At 45.2% G+C, this 19,540-nt stretch overlaps 2 protein-coding genes across 3 annotated transcripts in view; both read left to right on the top strand.

Moving 5' to 3' along the window:
• SF3A1 (splicing factor 3a subunit 1) overlaps window positions 1-19,540 on the top strand; it is a 418,137-nt gene that overhangs the window by 35,933 nt on the left and 362,664 nt on the right. The window lies entirely within an intron of this gene.
• The window catches only part of PES1 (pescadillo ribosomal biogenesis factor 1), a 46,325-nt gene that overhangs the window by 15,936 nt on the left and 10,849 nt on the right, over window positions 1-19,540 (top strand). For both annotated transcript variants that reach the window (XM_063144273.1, XM_063144272.1), the window contains exons 7-11: window positions 5,874-5,990; window positions 11,133-11,210; window positions 11,595-11,684; window positions 13,760-13,890; window positions 18,030-18,155. In XM_063144273.1, coding sequence (XP_063000343.1) covers window positions 5,874-5,990; window positions 11,133-11,210; window positions 11,595-11,684; window positions 13,760-13,890; window positions 18,030-18,155 — 542 coding nt within the window. The remainder of the gene's footprint in view (window positions 1-5,873; window positions 5,991-11,132; window positions 11,211-11,594; window positions 11,685-13,759; window positions 13,891-18,029; window positions 18,156-19,540) is intronic.

Genomic DNA, 19,540 nt, shown 5'->3' with positions numbered 1-19,540 from the left:
AATACTTGAAAGGCTGTCACACAGAGGAGGGCCAGGATCTCTTCTCGATCCTCCCAGAGTGCAGGACACGGAATAATGGGCTCAAGTGACAGGAAGCCAGATTCCAGCTGGACATCAGGAAAAACTTCCTGACTGTTAGAGCAGTACGACAATGGAACCAGTTACCTAGGGAGATTGTGGGCTCTCCCACCTGAGAGGCATTCAAGAGGCAGCTGGAGAGGCATCTGTCAGGTAGGTCTTAAGGTGGTTTCCTGGACACGATGGCCTTAGACGCTCCTTCCAACTCTACTATTCTATGAAAAACAGCACTTTGAATCAGGCTCACCTCGGAAACATACAGGCAGCCAATGCACGTGGGCCAGAATTGGTCTTATACACTCAGACTTTCTGGTCCCAGTTATTAATCTGGCTGCCACATTTTGTAGAAGCTGGAAATGTTTTGCTCAAGCTGTAAATACTGCAAATATATCATATGTGATTGTGACTGCGGGCCAAGTCCGGCCTTTGGGTTTCCCAGAAGGCCATGCACCCACCAACACCCACGCCATGCCTCACCTCCGACTCCCAAACATTTCATGCTTAGCTGGCTTTTGCACCATTTTCCCTTTTCTAAAAAGCTGAAATGCCTTAGTTACTGATCCTGTTCAGACGACACGCTAAGCCACAGTGGTTAAGCGTTTTGAGCTAAACTTTATGGCTTAGCGTGTCGTGTGAACCGTTCCTAACCATGGTGGCTCCACAACCATGGTTTTGCCTTCTGCCCAACCTACTGCTGGAATTTGTCCCCTGAGAACTTCTCCGAAAATGAATTTGGCCCTCAGGTAAAAAGGGCAGCAGCCCTTCTGCGCTATTATTTATTTATTTTATTTATTTATTACACTTATATACCGCTCCCATAGCCAGGGCTCTCTGGGCGGTTTACAGAAATTCTAAAATTAAGATAAAAACAAGTATACAAAACTTAAAATTCTAAAACACAGAAATACTGTGTAATAAAGCATTAAAAACCGTTAAAAAATTAAAAAAACTAAACATGTGGGTGTTTAAGATGTGCCGCCATATGCCTGGGCAAAGAGGAAAGTCTTAACCTGGCGCCGGAAAGATAGCAGCGTTGGCGCCAGGTGAGCCTCGTCAGGGAGATCGTTCCATAGTCTGGGGGCCACCACCGAAAAGGCCCTGTCCCTTGTTGCCGCATCTCTCTCGGAGTAGGCACCCGGAGGAGGACCTTAGATGTTGAACGTAGTGACGTCGCGCTACGTGACGTGAGCCTGGGAAATAGCCAGAGAGCAGGATAGAAATACAATCAATGGATGAAACACTTTTGGCTTCGCCTCACCCCAGTTGTGGCTACGGTCTTGGTCCAGCAAGGTCCCTTCTCCACCTCTCTCTCCCCTCTCACTTGTTTCACTTCTCAACCGGCTCTAGGGGAGGGAGACGCCTTCACCCAGAGGTCCCCGCTGCTGCTGCTGCCATCAGCTTTCTGGAGATTTCCTCATTAAATAATAATAATAATTAATATTTATTTATTTATTATTTATTACCCGCCTCTCCCTCTGGATCGAGGTGGGGAACAACACTAAATAAAATATAATGCATAAAATTAGTTAAAAGAGCATATAAAATCAATACAATATTAAAAGAACAATTTCGAGCATCTTAAAATTCCTAGGTTTAAAATTCATTTGGATAGGCCTGCCGGAAGAGACTAGTCTTTACAGCTGTCTTAAACTCACAAAGAGCATTAAGCTGACGGCTCTCCTCCGGCAGGCCCTTCCACAGTCTGGGGGTGGCAATAAAAAAGGTCCTCTGGGTAACAGTTGTCAGCCTAGTTGTGACTGACTGGAGTAAACCCTTCCCAGAGGACCTGAAAGTGCAGGGCAGATTGTACGGGAGAAGGCGATCCCAGAGGTAACCTGGACCCAAACCATGTAGGACTTTAAAGGTAATAACCAACACTTTATACTTTGCCCGGAAATTAATTGGCAGCCAGTGAAGTGATTTTAAAATCGGTGGAATATGGTCACCCCTAGGGGTACCGGTGACCCACCTGGCTGCCATATTTTGATCTAGTCGAAGTTGAACGGATTAACTCCATGGCTTTCACTTGGGATGCATCCTTCTTTCTGCTGTTTGCCTGGAAAGAATTTGGGCGTCTTGGCCAGGTGCCCGGCTCCCTTTGCATGCTGACCTGCCTTTGTCCTTGGCGTTTGCCTGGATTAGCCCAGATTCCCTTAGGTTGAAAATCATTAACCTCTTTAAAATCAAGGTGAAGGTGACCGAATTAACGATTGACCCCAGGCGTGTTGCTCTATTGCTAGGAGCCGGTATGTGGCCGTTTATATGGACACAGATAGTTCTGTTCGTTTATTTGCATAACTTAACTGTCCTGTCATGCCTCAAAGCAGCTTGTGGTAGTAACACACCCCACCAGGCTTGTTAATAGTTACTTGAATAATAGCCTCCGCTCCAGCTGGGCAGGCAGGGAAGCATCTTTGAATGGGAAGAACGGATTTTTCTTACTTTCGGGCCACTGATGTGCCCTGAAAGAGCCTGTAAGAGTCTGTAGCTTAATGGTGGAGTGTTGGCTTTGCGTGCAGGAAGTCCTGGGTTCAGGCCTCAACATTGCCGCCTAAAAGGATTTTGGGTAGCAGGGCTGAGAAAGACCCCGGCCAGTTGAATTGGGCAGGAACATTTTCCCACTGCTATAACTTCCTGCAGAAGATGTTCAGCTTTGATAAATGCAGGCTTTCATAAAATGAATTAGTAGCATAAGAACTATACACAGTGCAAGTCAAATTTGGCAACTGAAAGGAGAGGAGGTAACATCCAGGCAAATCCAAAATGTAAAGTTTTAAAGGCATGAAATAATAATTTGTTTGAGTATAACATTTTAGCCAGACTAAACGGCCTTTATTGTTCTCTCCTCCCCATCAAATATTTCAATTCAACTACATTTGGCTATTGGAAAAACTTTATGTAAAAGTGAAATGGCATGCTTTTTAAAATTCTGTTTATGAAATGCAAGTCAAATAGTCGTACTAAATCAGTTCCCCAGCAATTTAGAGCAGTGCAAAACTTTCCAGGGGAAGAATCAGATCCAAAACGTTCTGTCAAACTCACATCCACTGACTTTCGCTTTAAGTCATGCTGGCGGGAGTTGCAGTCCCAACACATCTGGAGGGCACCAGGTTGGGGAAGGTTGGCCTACAGCCTTGGCGAACCACAGCCTGTCTGTGCAAGCAGAACAGGGCTAGATGGCCCGGCTGCCTGGCTCCTTATAAGGCGTCTGCTTTTGTGGCACGTTACTTGATGCTGCTTTATTTATTTTATTATTTATTTATTTATTTACAATATTTATATACCGCTTCCCGTTCAAAATTTTGGAGCAGTGTGCAAGATAAAATACAATAAAAAACAGAATAAAACACTTTAAAATAGATTTTGTGAACCGCCCAGAGAGCTTCGGCTATTGGGCGGTATAAAAATGTAATAAATAAATAAATATTTTAAAAGAAGCAAAGTTAAAAGTGAACCGTGACTGATCAATAAGGAAAGGCTCCCTGGAATAATGACGTTTCAGAAGGCGCCGAAAGGAGTACAAAGTTGGCGCCTGCCTGACCTCCAGAGGCAGGGAGTTCCACAGGAGGGGGGGCCACCACGCTGAAGGCTCTTCCCCTGGTGGACTCCAATTGGAGGATGGGTCTGTGTGGAACCGCCAGGAGCAGAGAGCCTCGGATGACCTCAGTGACCGGGCAGGTTGGTAGGGGAGAAGGCGCTTTACATACCAGCCCCATCATTGTCTGTTGCTACCGGATGCTCCCTGTGTGTTTGTGGTGCTGCAAATGATTAACGTCGGTGCGTGCAACCAGCAGGCCACGGGGTTTGCAGGTACATATTTTTAAGACCGTAACACCTTCTTTGTAACAAGGTCTGACTATAATACCTGGCGTCTCCAATCGAAGCGAGGAAATAAAACATGGAAATGAGACCATTTTTTTTCCTTCCTGTGCCATAAACATGAAGATGAGACCTTGTTACCCTTCACCTGGGATGACATTTGTTATCACTGCTACATTTCTAGGCACATGCTTAGGGTAATTATGAACCTGTAAGTATAAAACCCTTTCATTTCATTTCTGTATCACCCAACAGCCAAAGCTTTCTAAGTGGGTGACAGAATTTACAACTCAGAATGCAACATACTAAAAGCATAATGTAAAACCTTGAGCAAACAATTCTTTTTAAAAAAAGAAACACAGTTTAAAACAACTAAGAAAAAATAATAAAAATGTGGGACCTGATCAAACAACTGGCATTAAAAGCTCTGTCATATGAGTAGGAGTAAAGGAAGGTCTTAACCTTCCGGATGGGGTTGCACTCTCTCTGTAGGAGCAGGTTCGTAGCTTGGGGGTTCTCCTAGAACCATCTCTGTCCCTTGAGGCTCAGGTGGCCTCGGTGGCATGGGGAGTGCCTTCTACCAACTTTGGTTGGTGGCCCAGCTACGCCCCTATCTGGACAGGGATAACCTAGTTTCAGTTGTCCATGCTCTGGTAACCTCCAAACTAGATTACTGCAATGCGCTCTACGTGGGGCTTCCTTTGAAGACGGTTCAGAAGCTGCAAATTGTGCAAAATGCAGTGGCCAGATTGATAACCGGAACCAGAAGGTTTGAACATACAAGACCAATTCTGGCCCACTTGCATTGGCTGCCTATACGTTTCCGAGCCTAATTCAAGGTGCTGGTTTTAACCTATAAAGCCTTACACAGCTTGGGACCACAGTACCTGAGGGAACGCCTCTCCGGACATGAACCTACCCGTACACTGCACTCAACATCTAAGGTCCTCCTCTGAGTGCCTACTCCAAGGGAAGCTCGGAGGATGGCAACAAGGGAGAGGGCCTTTTCGGTGGTGGCCCCTCAATTATGGAATGATTTCCCCAATGAGGCTCACCTGGAGCCAACATTGTTATCTTTTCAGCGCCAGGTTAAGATTTTTTCCCCAGGCAGCTAACAACATATGCTGAGTTTTTAACTGTCCCCAGAATACTTGTTTTAAATGATATTGCTGTTTTTCTGCTTTAAAAGTTTGCTTATTTGTTTTTAATGTTCACTGTTTTTAACTTTTGTAAACTGCCCAGAGAGCTTCGGCTATGGGGCGGTATAAAAATGTAATAAATAAATTAACCTGGAGCCAAAAAGATGACAGTGCTGGTGCCAGGTGTGCCCCAGTGAGGAGAGCTTTGCACAGTTGGGGGAGAGGGCAGGGGCTACCACCGAGAAGGCCCTCTCCCTTGTTGCCATCTTCCGAACCTCCCTTGAAAGAGGCACTCAAAGGAGAGCCTCAGATGTTGATCGTAGCAGAAGGGGCAAATTCCTATCTTGTCAGAAGCAATGCAGAGCCTTGGAGGAATTAGTCTTTAAAGCCTAGGACCATAGGAAGCGGCATCATCCCAAGTCAGACAATTGGTCTACCAGTCTCAGTATTGTCTATACCACGGGGTGGGCAGACTTCAGGCTTGTTGGATCTACTTTGTTTGGCTGGGGGTGATGGGAGTTGTGTTCCAACACATACGGAGGGTGCCTGGTTAGGGAGTGTTGTTGTAGGTCTAGCCAGCCAGCACAAGGCCTTTGGGAAGTCCACTCAGGCAAGAGTACTTTTCCTGTGGTTGCACCCCAGCGGCTGGTATCCTGAGGTTCACTGCCTTTGCACATGGAGGTTCCATTTCTGTTCAATGTGTGTGCATGCGCACGCTGTGACAGCGGTGAAGAAGGTATTTAAAATTTCTGCATGGACGTAGAATTGGGAGTTTATAAAAGCGGGGAAGCTTGTGCATGACCCTATTGCCTCGTTGACTTCACTGACTTCTTCCAGCACCCGACTGATGTGGACTACAGGGTGATGGCTACATTCACCGAGTTCTACACCACTCTCCTTGGCTTTGTCAACTTCCGCCTCTACCAGTCCCTCAACTTGCATTACCCCCCAAAGGTGAGTGAAGTAGCCGGGGGCAGGCAAGGGATCCTCACTCCTGGAAGGAACTATGTGCATAGTGTGGTGTAGTGGTTAGAGCGTTGGACTGGGAGTCGGGAGATCCGGGTTCTAGTCCCCACACGGCCATGGAAACCCACTGGGTGACTTTGGGCCAGTCACAAACTCTCAGCCCAGCCTACCTCACAGGGTTGTTGTTGTGACGATAACATGGGGAGGAGGAGGATTATGTATGCCACCTTGGGTTCCTTGGAGGAAAAAAGGCGGGATATAAATGTAATAAATAAAATAAATTAATTAAGAAGACTGGAGGGCGGGGTGGGGATACTAGTAGGCCTCTTGCGTTGGACTCTTCTTTTGCGGCTGCAGGAAAATGCATCACACGGGTCACACCAACCAAGTGTCTTCCAGATGTACTGCAACTCCCATGGCCAGTTCCAATGGCCATGCTGGCTGTGGATGATGGGAATTGTAGCGCAACATCTGGAGGACACCTGGTTGTGGAGGCATGGCATAGAGCAATGCAGAGGAAAGCAGTTGAGCCTGGCAGAACAGTGTAGCCGGAGGCCAGCCAGAAGGGGCGGTAAAGGAGAAACCGAGGCACAGGGCAATGGTGTTGGCAGGGAGAAGGGAGCCAAGGGCCGGCCGAGGCGCCTCTGCATGGGACAGTGGAGGTCAAGTGGGTTGGGGGTTGAAGATGCTGGTGAGACTCCTGGATGCTCTTTCCGAGACCGTCTCTGCTTTCTCCCTGGGTTTGTCCTTCCCACCCGCAGCGGCTGCGAATAAAATGGACGCAGAGGGTGGGGGAGCATGGTCTTGTAGTAGCACCCTGGAATAATGTTTGTCCCAATCAAGAGTTGCTCTGGAAAAAGTTAGCGGAGGAGAGCGGCCCTTCCTTATTCAGCACCCTTGTCCTATTTGTGTCTTAAGATCTTGCCCTGTGCGTGTAAGTCTCAAGTTAAGGAGCACCTGGTGGTGCAGCTAGAATTTCTTTTGTTTATTAATTAATATATTTGTTTTCCATGTTTTGGTCTAGAAGAACACTCCCCCGCCCGGACTCAATTTAAAGCATCCATTTAGGAGCAAAAATCTTTGGCTGTTTCCCCCCCAAAAAATTCCAAGGGTAGTGGTGATGTCTTATTTGGAAGCAGAATTGTGTCTCTGGGTGTGTGTTTCTGCTTGTCAGCCAGGGCGTGCACTTCCCCACATGCCTTTATGGCTGTGATTTTTGCTGCCCTGGCAGGGACAGGGCTCCTCAAAGCTGGCCACGAGGCCTCCAGGTTCCTCAGCCCTCTTCTAAAGTGATGTCGGTAAAAGAAGAGGGATGCCGACAGGCACACAACTGCGTAACAATTCTAACAATGTAATCAAACAGTGGTGATATACAGAGTCAAAATAATGACTTCTATTTTATATAGCGCTCTCAAACAGAACAATTCAAGTATGCAAAATTATAAAGATAACAACACAAGGCAAAACAAAGCAATAATTGCTTCCTGTAAAACCTTGGCAAGAAGATATAACGACAGACTAATATACTGTGTTATTAATTATGACAGGATTCCGGTTATCTATCTTTTCTCGTTTCGTCAGTTCATTTCAGACTTCCTCAGACGTATATTCTTTCACTATTTTTTCATTATATAATAAATAATTTATTAATAACAATTTTTTTTCATTATTTAATAAATAAATAATGTTTATTTATTAACATTACTTAAGTAAATAAACTGGCTGGGTGACAAAATTAACTTTCAGAACAAACATCCAAAAAAGAACGTTCAAAAAGTCACACCCTTTTATGAGGATTTTTTTTTCTTTTTACAAACGTTACATAGATGACATATTTTTGATTTTTTCCAGTGAATCCAGAGTGCAAGAGTTTTTCAGATGGATTAATACCATTCACAATAACATTAAATTCTCTTTCTATATGCATGAATCACAGATTCCTTTTTTGGACACAATGGTATACCGTGAGCTAGACAGGTTATTTATCAAAGCGTATACCAAACCAACAGATAGAAATTCACTTCTACATTTTTCATCTCACCATTCACCTCAGTTACGAACTAGTCTACCCTTTGGACTTAAAAGGAATTCTTAAAAGGAATTCTAAAAAGGAATTCTTCACATCCTGAGGAATATGCGAAGACCAAATTGTTGATGAGACAGCAACTCATGGACCCAGTTCTGTCATCAATAATGCAGAGAGGAGAGCGGTCATGGTTCCATGGGCGATGTTGCTGCAGAATCAGGAGCCCAATCCTGTAAATAGGATTACGTGCTCTCTTACTTATTCGCATTTGGCACATGCAATTATGAAGATACTAAAGAAGCATTGGCACATTGTAAGGCATTTACCAGCGTGTGGTGCTGCACCTCAAATCGGATTAAAACACACTAGTAATTTGCGAGATCTATTGGTTCATTCTGACATTGATCCACCCCATGCTTCAGCCAGTACGGTATATTGTCATTTTAAATGTGGGGGATGCTCAGTCTGCACACTTACGCCTACAAACCAAGATATTTGAACACCCCAGAGACCAACGGCTCTTCAAATTGCATCACTTTTCTAACTGTGCAACCAAATGGGTGATTTACATAATCATAGAATCATAGAATAGCAGAGTTGGAAGGGGCCTACAAGGCCATTGAGTCCAACCCCCTGCTCAATGCAGGAATCCACCCTAAAGAATTCCTGACAGATGGCTGTCCAGGTGCCTCTTGAATGACTGTAGTGTGGGAGAGCCCACAACCTCCCTAGGTAACTGGTTCCATTGTCGTACTGCTCTAACAGTCAGTAAGTTTTTCCTGATGTCCAGCCGGAATCTGGCTTCCTTTAACTTGAGCCTGTTATTCCGTGTCCTGCACTCTGGGAGGATCGAGAAGAGATCCTGGCCCTCCTCTGTGTGACAACCTTTTAAGTATTTGAAGAGTGCTCTCATGTCTCCCCTCAATCTTCTCTTCTCCAGGCTAAACATGCCCAGTTCTTTCAGTCTCTCTTCATAGGGCTTTGTCCTTGTGGGCTTCTTTACACTGGCAAGACCTCACAGAACATTCGAATACGCATCTTGGAGCACCGTTCCAAATTAAAACATAGAGTAGCAGATGCACCAGTGGTTCTACACTTCCTTGAAAAGGCTCACGGATATGATGAATTCCGTTTTTTTGTTATAGAAAGAATATATCCGCACAAAAATAATTGGAATAACCATGACAACATTCTTTTAAGAAAAGAAGCCGAATGGATCTTCAAACTTAACACAGTACATCCTCATGGCTTAAACGTTAGCCTATTATTATAATCTCTTCTTGGAAAGTGAATCCATGATTGAGCATCAACCTGCATTAATTAGGACCAATTTGGCTTGATTGAGCATCAACTTTCATTAACACGACTATGGCAGGGACTGTCAAGAAATACTTTTGTAAGCCGCCATGAGAGCCTTTTTTGGCTGAATGGCGGCATTAAAATCCTTAAATAAAATAAATAAATACTTACTTGCTATGTTATTGTTCCTGTACCTTTAAGCCTCATATATATAATACTAATGAACAAGCCTGAGCGAGATCAGCTGATGGACCGTTTCTTCGCTGCTTGGAAGCTAACGAATTTTCAACCGGGGCATAAGGGTTGATGTTTTTAACTCTCCTCCGTAGTAGGTCTCCATAAATTCACTAGACAGCTAAAGAATTCTTCTTATTATGTAGAAAGTATTTCCCTATCTGGTAGCTGGAAGCAACTTAGGGAGTACTATCTCTTGTCGGCACCCCCCACGGCTCTTGACGGCACGCGGTGGTGAGTGCGTTTGTCCACGTGTAATCCATATGATGGAATCTGTGTGACTTTTTGAACAATCTTTTTTGGATGTTTGTTCTGAAAGTTAATTTTGTCACCCAGCCAGTTTATTTACTTAAGTATTGTTTATTTATTGGCAGACGTGAAAAAATATACGTCTGAGGAAGTCTGAAATGAACTGACGAAACGGGAAAAGATCGACAACCGGAATCCTGTCATAATTAATAACACAGTATATTAGTCTGTCGTTATATCTTCTTGCCAAAGTTTTTTTGTTGTTGTTGTTGATTTGTTCAGTTGCTTCCGACTCTTCGTGACTTCATGGACCAGCCCACGCCAGAGCTTTCTGTCGGCCATCGCCACCCCTAGCTCCCCCAAGGTCAAGTCTGTCACCTCCAGAATCTCATCCATCCATCTTGGCCTTGGTCGGCCCCTCTTCCTTTTGCCTTCCACTTTCCCTAGCATCAGCCTCTTCTCCAGGGTATCCTGTCTTCTCATTATGTGGCCAAAGTACTTCAGTTTTGCCTTTAATACCATTCCCTCAAGTGAGCAGTCTGGCTTTATTTCCTGGAGTATGGACTGGTTGGATCTTCTTGCAGTCCACGGCACTCTCAGGATTTCCCTCCAACACCACAGTTCAAAAGCATCTCTCTTCCTTCGGTCAGCCATCCTTATGGTCCAGCTCTCGCAGCCATAGGTTACTACGGGGAATACCATTGCTTTAACTATGCGGACCTTTGTTGTCAGTGTGGTGTCACAGGAAGCAATTACTGCCTTGTTTTGCCTTGTGTTGTCATCTTTATAATTTTGCATACTTGAATTGTTCTATTTGAAAGCACTATATAAAGTAGAAGTCATTATTTGGACTCTGAATATCACCACTGTTTGATTATATTGTTAAAATTGTTACGCAGTTGTGTGCCTGTTGGCATTCCTGACATTTGATTATTATCAACTGCAGCCCTCGTGTGTTTTGGTAAAAGAAGAGGGCCAGCTGGCCAACCTCAGGACAAGAGTTCTGCAGCCTGGGTGCCCCAGATGGACCCTGCCTCTTATAAAACCCCAAACCCAAGGGCCCCACAATAGAGTAGAGGAAATGAAGATGGAAGCACGTGGGCAGGTTCAGGTGGGGCAAAGGCGGTCCTTGAATTGGTGGGAAGATTGATTTGGAGAGAAGCTTTGACTTGCTTGTGAGGCATAAAAAGGAACAGACTACCCCAACGGAGAATGGGAAAGGGGGGAATTAGACAGATCCTTGAAGATTCCCCCTTGTGCTTGGAGTGTGTGTTAAATTCATGCTGAGGAAACCAGACCATCTCCGTCTGTCTGTTTCTTAGATTGAAGGCCAAGCTTCTATAGAGCTGAAGCCGGAGGATGGCGAGTCCTACGCCTTGGAGTCAGAGAGCTACATGGAGGTGAGCATGCCGGGAGTGGAGGCTGGTGGCTCCGATGTCAGTGGGGTGCTGAATCCACTCTGGGTTTCAATCCGAACCAGCCAGAAGTCTAAAGGAGCTCTCCAAAGTGCACCTCCACTGAGTCCCGGTGTCCTGTGCTGCGTGGATCTTTAGTGTCATGGCTGTACACCTCTGATTCCGCTCCACAGCCTGCCCCCAAACTTGTTTCCCAAGGGAATAAAGCTAACACCTTCCTCTTCTGTTTCACCTGCACACTTGAGTTCAGCCTTCGCCCACCCTGGTGCCCTCCGTATGTTTTGGGCTACAACTCTCAGTATACCTGACACTAGTTAGCCCCAGGATAATGAAGCCTTTGTTAATTGCTGGTCTTCCTTTTCTTTTCAGAAACTGTCAGCTCTCAGCGCCAGCCTGGCCCGAGTGGTAGCATCGAACCCAGAGGATGAAGCAGAAGTGGATGAGTTCCCTGTGGAGGGAGTAAGTGTTCCATGTGGGATCCCAGAGTAGGGGAGGGGAAAGATGCCCCACCTTTAGCACACCTGTGCCTGGGGCCTGCTGCAAAGTGCCTTCCTACTGGCTTTTCTTGGGAATGTGGAGGTGAGTGGTGCGAGTCACTGCTGCAGTCCATGGTAAGGGATTGAGAGGGCAAGTCCAAAAGCAGGCGATTTAACTGGAATGGTTGCTAGTGTTGGGTGATCCCTTTCTAGCTTTGTTGTTGTTTATTCGTTCAGTCGCTTCCGACTCTTCGTGACTTCATGGACCAGCCCACGCCAGAGCTTTCTGTCGGCTGTCGCCACCCCTAGCTCCCCCAAGGTCAAGTCTGTCACCTCCAGAATGTCATCCATCCATCTTGCCCTTGGTCGGCCCCTCTTCCTTTTGCCTTCCACTTTCCCTAGCATCAGCCTCTTCTCCAGGGTATCCTGTCTTCTCATTATGTGGCCAAAGTACTTCAGTTTTGCCTTTAATACCATTCCCTCAAGTGAGCAGTCTGGCTTTATTTCCTGGAGTATGGACTGGTTTGATCTTCTTGCAGTCCACGGCACTCTCAGAATTTCTAGAATTTCTTTCTAGCTTAACTTAGAATAATTTGGAAGATCAGAATAATTTGGAAGATCATGTGATAGCCTCCATTCCTAATGTCAGTTGTCTAGCCAGCAAATAAATAAAAATTCTTCGTAGCTGAACCCATCTTCCCAATGGCTGTAAACTTACATCTCAAAGGACTCAGCCGGTTTGAGCCAGTCAGCCCATTACATATATAAAAAAATAGCTTGAGTTTTTGGGTGCATATTGGAGGACAAAAAAGTGAAACAAGCCTATTCAGCAGGGTGCCAACTTCCTGGATGCTCTAGGTGGCACAGTTCAGCGACATCAGCGTAGTGGTGTCTGTGACAGGTGACAGCCCTATTTCAGCACCACAACCATGGTTGAATTCAGAACTAGACTTTTAAGAGCTAGACAGTCAAAGCCTTGTGCCTGGATGAACAGATCTGTCTGTTTTGATTTCTCTTACATTAGAATGTTTTTAATCTCCAAGTTCTTCCCATCCTGGAAAGAAGAAATTTATGAATTTTGGCAAGTTGTTAATCAGAAAAAACAAAAGTCTCACCCCGCCCCCACATGGGAGATTTAGTTCTCCTGAGGGCTGTGGCCAGTTATAGCACCCTTGGGAGAACTAAATCACCCGTCAGCCTTTGGCTTGGGCTCTGGACTGCTGTTACCAAGGGCAGTGAAGGATATCCCACTTCTCTTCTTCCTGTCATGTCTAGCCCTGCTCCCCCAGTTTGGAAGAAGGTGTTTCAGGTAATCAATCAGAATCAGACTCTGAAGTGGGAGCGAAAGCTCTCACGAACTCTTCACCAGCTGGTGGTGAACTCTCCAGTTTATCTTGTCAAGGGCAAATAATACAGTCAGAGGGAAGCCAACATTCTTCCGAAGGAGAGAGCACCGACAGGTTAGCCGATCTTAGAGTACCACTCAGGCTAAAACGGGCAGAGCTAAAGGAAGGCAAGAGAAACTCAGCCTGGCTCTCGTCCCATCAGAAGCTGCCTCAGAACTAGTCTCTCTGAAATTAATGTGTCTAGGGAAAAGGCTTTCCATTCTTCTTGAACAGACAATTGTCTCGCTTAGTTTGCATAGTTTTGCCTAGGAGAAAGTTCCAAGAAATTAGACTCTCTACAGGCAGGAAGAGATGTTGATTGCTTAAATAAAACTTTGTGGATTGCTTAGCAGGCCTCGTCATTGTCTCCCAAGAAGGCAGGAAGTTTTTTGAGAAACATGACACTTCCTGTGTTTCACTGCTGCTCCCACAAAAAAATGGGCGAGGAAGCTAGGAATTAATTCTTCAGTTTGGATTTTAATCCAAGCTGGGGAAGAACTTTGGGGGTTTCTGAAGCCCACCCCTCCTTTTGACTTCTCTTCACCTCAGCTGTTGATTTCCAAGCTCAGGATTGGGGACTTTCTCAGGTTTCCCTAATTATAGTGTGAAAAAAAGAGTCACCACAGAAACTGGGCCTGCCTCATGGTGCTTCCCTTCCCCCCCCCCCCCCCAGGAAAGCACAGAACAACAGGAGACCCGGCAGAAGGAGCAGGAAGCCCTGGAGAAGCAGAAGAAGCTCTTTGAAGGCTTGCGCTTCTTTCTCAACAGGGAGGTGCCTCGGGAGACTCTGGCTTTCGTTATCCGGTATGTACAGAGCGTTGGGGCTTGGACCTTTTCTCTTGTGGATGGTTCTGGGTAGTATGCAAGGGTTGTACCAAGCCTTGGTAGCTTGGCTGCGTTTTGGTGGCGCGTGTGTGTGTGTGATTCTTGAAGGTAACAGAACAATTTAGCAGGAAGTGGAGAGAGTCTGTTTGCAAGGGCCTTGACTTGGGACAGCAGAACTAACCCTGGTTGTTGGAAGTTAAACTCTTCCGAGATAAGCAGAGTTAGAAGCGTCTCTCAGCAGGAATGCAGCAATAGACTCAAAAGAAGGCTAAGAATACTTTGTTTAAGTTAAAACAAAGCCTTTACTGGCATAGAAGTTCAGTTGGTTAAATCAGTTACAGCTTCACAAGTATACTCACAACGTTCATATCAGTTACACAGCAGCAGCATTACAGATGGGGTAAAGATGGAGGGTAAAACACAAAACACAGTCATATATATAGGGCAAAAACTGTACAGTCATCCCAGCCACTAATTGACTAATTGAAAAATCGTCTCATGCCAATAATTCAATAATTGTCCAGCTGTGGTCTTGACATTTAGAAAGCATTTCTTCATATTTCTTTATGCCATTAGGCACTTTTAAAACAATGGAATAAAGTAAAACCAGATCCATTCCAGGATCCAACACTGGTCTCATTCTTTTATTTTTTTATTTATATAGCACCATCAATACACATGGTGCCGTACATAGTAAAAGAATAAAACAGCAACGCCCTGCCACATAGACTTATATTCGAATAAAATCATAAGAAAACAGTAAGAAAGGGAAGAGAATGCACCAAATAGGCACAGGGGACACTAAAACTAATTGTGTGAAAGTAAGAACAAAGTCAAGTTCTAAAAGCTGGAGAAAAACGAAAAGTTTCCAACTGAGCTTTAAAAACAGTAATTGAACTCGTGGTCCGCAAATGCTCTGGAAGAGAATTCCAGGCATAAGGGGCAGCGAGAGAAAATGGACCAAGCCGAGCAAGAGAAGTAGAGGCCCTTGGGCGGGTGAGAAACATGGCATTCGATGAGCGAAGAGCACGAGCGGGGCAAGAGTGTGAGATGAGGGAAGAAAGGTAGGAAGGAGATAGACTATGACAAGCTTTGTAGGTCAACAGGAGAAGCTTATATTGGATTCTGAGGTGAACTGGGAGCCAATGAAGGGATTTCAGGAGTGGAGTGACATGGTCAAAGCAATGAGCCAAGAAGATGATCTTAGCAGCAGAGTGGTGAACAGAAACCAATGAACTGATGTGAGAAGAAGGAAGGCCAGTCAGGAGAAGGTTGCAGTAGTCCAACCGAGAAATAACCTATGCATGAACAAGAGTCTTGGCAGAAGAGACAGACAAAAATGATCGAATCCTGGCAATATTATACAAGAAAAAACATCAGGACTTAGCTACTGCCTCAACATGAGGAGTAAAGGAGAGTGAGGAGTCGAATATAAAATCAAGAATATGAGCTTCCTCAACTGGAGTAAGTGTAACATTATTAACAGCAATAGAAAATAAAAGATGGGGGGAAGGATTGGGAGGGAAAACGAGCAATTCTGTCTTTGCCGTATTAAGTTTCAAACGACAATGAAGCATCTAAGCCGAGATACGATCCTGAACGTCAGGAGAACGTTCCGGAGATGAAATCTGTATCATCAGCATACAGATGATATTGGAGGCCATGAAATCGAATAAGATTGCCCAAGGACAACAAATATAAAGAAAACAACAACGGGCCAAGCACCGAGCCCTGTGGAACCCCAACTAAAAGGCTCAAAGGTCTTAACTAAGAGCTCAGCTTCCATCTCATGCAGACTTTGCATGGGTAGCTAAGATTGTGTGTATACATTTCTAGCCCATATGAAAGCAAAGCGGTACTTCTTTGTTAACTGCATATGAGTTAGTACAAAATAGTCCATTATTCCACTCTCCTTTACCCTGTGTTCCAAGCCTCCTCCCACTATATAAATAAATAATAATAATAAATAAAATAATAATAGTCATCCTCAGGGGTCCTTCTCTGTGAGGCCCTGCCAAAGGAGGTGAGGCAGGTGGCTACCAGGAGCAGGGCCTTCTCTGCTGTGGCACCCCGGCTGTGGAATGAGCTCCCTAAGGAGGTTCGCTTGGCACCTACATTATATGCTTTTAGACGCCAGGTGAAGACCTTTCTATTCTCCCAGCATTTTAACAGTCTATAAATAAATTTTAACGTGGTGTTTTAAATTTGTAATTTTGCATTGCTGCTGTTTTTACCGTATTTCTTCGATTCTAAGACGCACCCCATTTTTAGAGATGTTTATTTGGGAAAAAAGGGCATCTTAGAATCAAAGAAATACTTCCCTTACTGCCCAGCCAACCTCCTCCCCCCCTCCGCGCTTTCTTCTAACGGTTTTGTCCTTTTCTTTTTTCCCTCTGAGAGAAGAAACTGCCGTTTGCACGGGAAGAAGGGGGGAGGCGTTGAAACAAAGAGTAAACTTAACTCTCCAGTCCCGCTCTTTACTTGTCTGTGCACCAGGGGACGACGACACGCGAGTAAGTCCCATGGAAATCGATGGGACTTACGAATAAATTTGCCTAAAAAAAACCCTGGCGCTTACCCTCCCAGCTCCTCCTCACTCGCATGGCTCGAGGCTGCTGCAGGAGCTTCCTCTTTTCCTCTTACCGTATTGCTTCGATTCTAAGACGCCATCGTTTCTAAGACGCAGTCCATTTTTAGAGCTGTTTATTTAGGGGGAAAAGTGCGTCTTCGAATCGAAGAAATACGGTATCTGGTTGAGCTTTTATATTGTATTTTATAGTATGGTTTTATACTGTTGTTTTATACTTTGAATGTTTTTAAATTTTGTGAACCACCCAGAGAGCTCCGGCTATTGGGCAGTATAGAAATGAAATAAATAAATAATAAAACTAAATAACCAAGGAGACATGTACTTAATGTATATATTTACAATCTCTTATTAGGGGGAGTGAAATAAAGCAAAGAGAAACCTAAACAAAAAACAAACCGTGCTGAAGATAAGAGTTTCTGGAACTAGGGAAGCCGTTCATAGTCTTCCATGACACTAATCTTTAGTTGTTTCCCTCCCCCTGAACTAGCTAAAACGAGATTTCAAAGCAGGGGTGGGTAATGTACAGTCCCTGCTGCCCCCCCAAATTTACCTAATTTTTTTTGGGATGGGGAATGTTGTCTGTATTTATTTATTTATTTCATTTCTATACCGCCCAATAGCCGAAGCTCTCTGGGTGGTTCACAAAAATTAAAACCACGCGGAACATAATAAAACAACCAACAATCTAAAAACCCAAGTACAAAATACAATATAAAAAGCACAACCGGGATAAAACCACACCGCAGAAATTGATATAGGATTAAAATGCAGAATTAAAACAGCAAAATTTAAATTTTAAGTTAAATTAGGTGTTAAAATACTGAGAAAATAAAAAAGGTCTTCAGCTGGCGACGGAAAGAATACAGTGTAGGCGCCAGGCGGACCTCTCTCAGGAGCTCATTCCACAGCCGTGTTGCCACAACAGAGAAAGGCCTCCTCCTAGTAGCCATCTCCTAGTCTGGAGCAGCTACTTAGTGCCGAAAGGATCAAAAATAGCTTCTTTGTAGGCTGTTTTGACCCTTTTGGGTGCTCTGTAGCTGCTACAGGGGCTATTTAAAATGTGTTATTTTTTTTCAGAAGGGTCAGGAGGCAAAAAATGGCCCCTGGAGCTCCCAAAGTTGCCCACCCCTATTTTTAAAGCATTTAATCTTTTTCGTTTGCCCAAATTCTCCAGGTTGACTTTTGTTGGTTTTGCTATTCATTTAGATCAGTTCGGAAGTAGGTAGGCACAGAAAACAGGTAGCCCTTCCCATTACTTCTGTGCCTTTGAACTTTGGTCAGTACTTAGGATGAAGTGTGTGAATGATCCCGGGCAAAAGACTTGAAGCACAGCGTTCCAACAACAGGACAGACTCAGCAGGTTGGGTGGGTGTGATACTGAAATGAGTCAAGGCTTCCTAATTCCGTTCTTATAGCATCTCTCTCAATTCACGCTCTCCTGTATGTATCTCAATCTAAAATGTGTTTCTGGATCCGGTTTTTGGTCACCTGCTTGACCAGTTCAAAAAAGATGTGTCCACTCTGGCAGGTGCTTCGGGGGTGAAGTGTCGTGGGACAAGTCCGTTTGCATTGGTGCTACCTACGACGGGACGGACCCGAAGATCACCCACCAGATCATTGACCGGCCTGGTTTGGAGAAACAAGTGATTGGCAGGTGAGAGCCGCTGTTTGTTTTCAGAACAATAGCTTAGAAGCATGCGGTTTTAGACTTGGAAGGGACCTTGCAGGTTATTTAATTCAACCCCCTGCACAGTACAGGAATCTTCCGTCTCCGGTGTTGCCTAGAGATGGCCAGCGAAAGAGAAGCCACTGCCTCTATTCAGCACTGGTTAGGCCTCATCTAGAGTATTGCGTCCAGTTCTGGGCTCCACAATTCAAGAAGGACGCAGACAAGCTGGAGCGTGTTCAGAGGAGGGCAACCAGGATGATCAGGGGTCTGGAAACAAAGCCCTCTGAGGAGAGACTGAAAGAACTGGGCAGGTTTAGCCTGGAGAAGAGAAGATGGAGGGGAGACATGAGAGCACTCTTCAAATCCTTAAAAGGTTGTCACACAGAGGAGGGCCAGGATCTCTTCTCGATCCTCCCAGAGTGCAGGACACGGAATAACGGGCTCAAGTGACAGGAAGCCACCGAGCTTCGTGTGGCGCAGAGTGGTAAGTGGCAGTTACTGCAGCCGAAAATCTCCCCACGGCCTGAGTTCGATCCCAGCGGAATCTGGTTCTCAGGCAGCCGGCTCAGGCCGACTCAGCCTTCCATACTTCCGAGGTCGGTAAAATGAGTACTCAGCTAGCTGGGGGAAAGGTAACTGCGACTGGGGAAGGCAGTGACAAACCACCCTGCTACAAAGTCTGCCATGAAAACGTCAGCGAAAGCAGGCGTCCCTCTAGGAGTCAGCAATGACTCAAGCTTGCAAGAGAGGTTCCTTTCCCTACAGGAAGCCAGATTCCGGCTGGACATCAGGAAAAACTTACTGACTGTTAGAGAAGTACGACAATGGAACCAGTTACCTAGGGAGGTTGTGGGCTCTCCCACACTAGAGGCCTTCAAGAGGCAGCTGGACAACCATCTGTCTGGGATGCTTTAAGGTAGATTCCTGCAATGGGCAGGGGGTTGGACTCAATGGCCTTGTAGGCCCCTTCCATCTCTGCTATTCTATGATCCCGGCAGACTGTTCTGCTGTCAAACACCTCTCCTCATTGAGAAGTTTCTTCTAATGTGTAGCTGAAATCTGCTTCCTTGCAGTTTCTGGAAGAGTAAAAAATAGCCAAATGCAAGGGTGGAACCAAGTAATCTTCAACAATAATATTAGTAAAAGTTTTATTAAAGTGCCAGGTGCCTACGCGTTTGAAACGTGGTTGCGTTCTTCCTCAGGGCTTTAATTATAACGTTCATGCAGTTGTCTGCAGAAGAATTAGAAAATTCTTACCAGCTTCATGGCTGCCAAGCTCCGCCCCCCACGGTTTGCAGGGTTGTTTTTCTGCACAACGGTTGATTATCATGGTGTGTGGCGGGCTCTGTGGATAATTTTCCCTGCTGCCA

This window comes from Elgaria multicarinata, chromosome 18 (genome assembly GCF_023053635.1).
Source record: "Elgaria multicarinata webbii isolate HBS135686 ecotype San Diego chromosome 18, rElgMul1.1.pri, whole genome shotgun sequence".
Taxonomy (NCBI): domain Eukaryota; kingdom Metazoa; phylum Chordata; class Lepidosauria; order Squamata; family Anguidae; genus Elgaria; species Elgaria multicarinata.
Note: the sequence above shows the minus strand (reverse complement) of the source record. Positions and strands in the feature narration are given on the sequence as shown.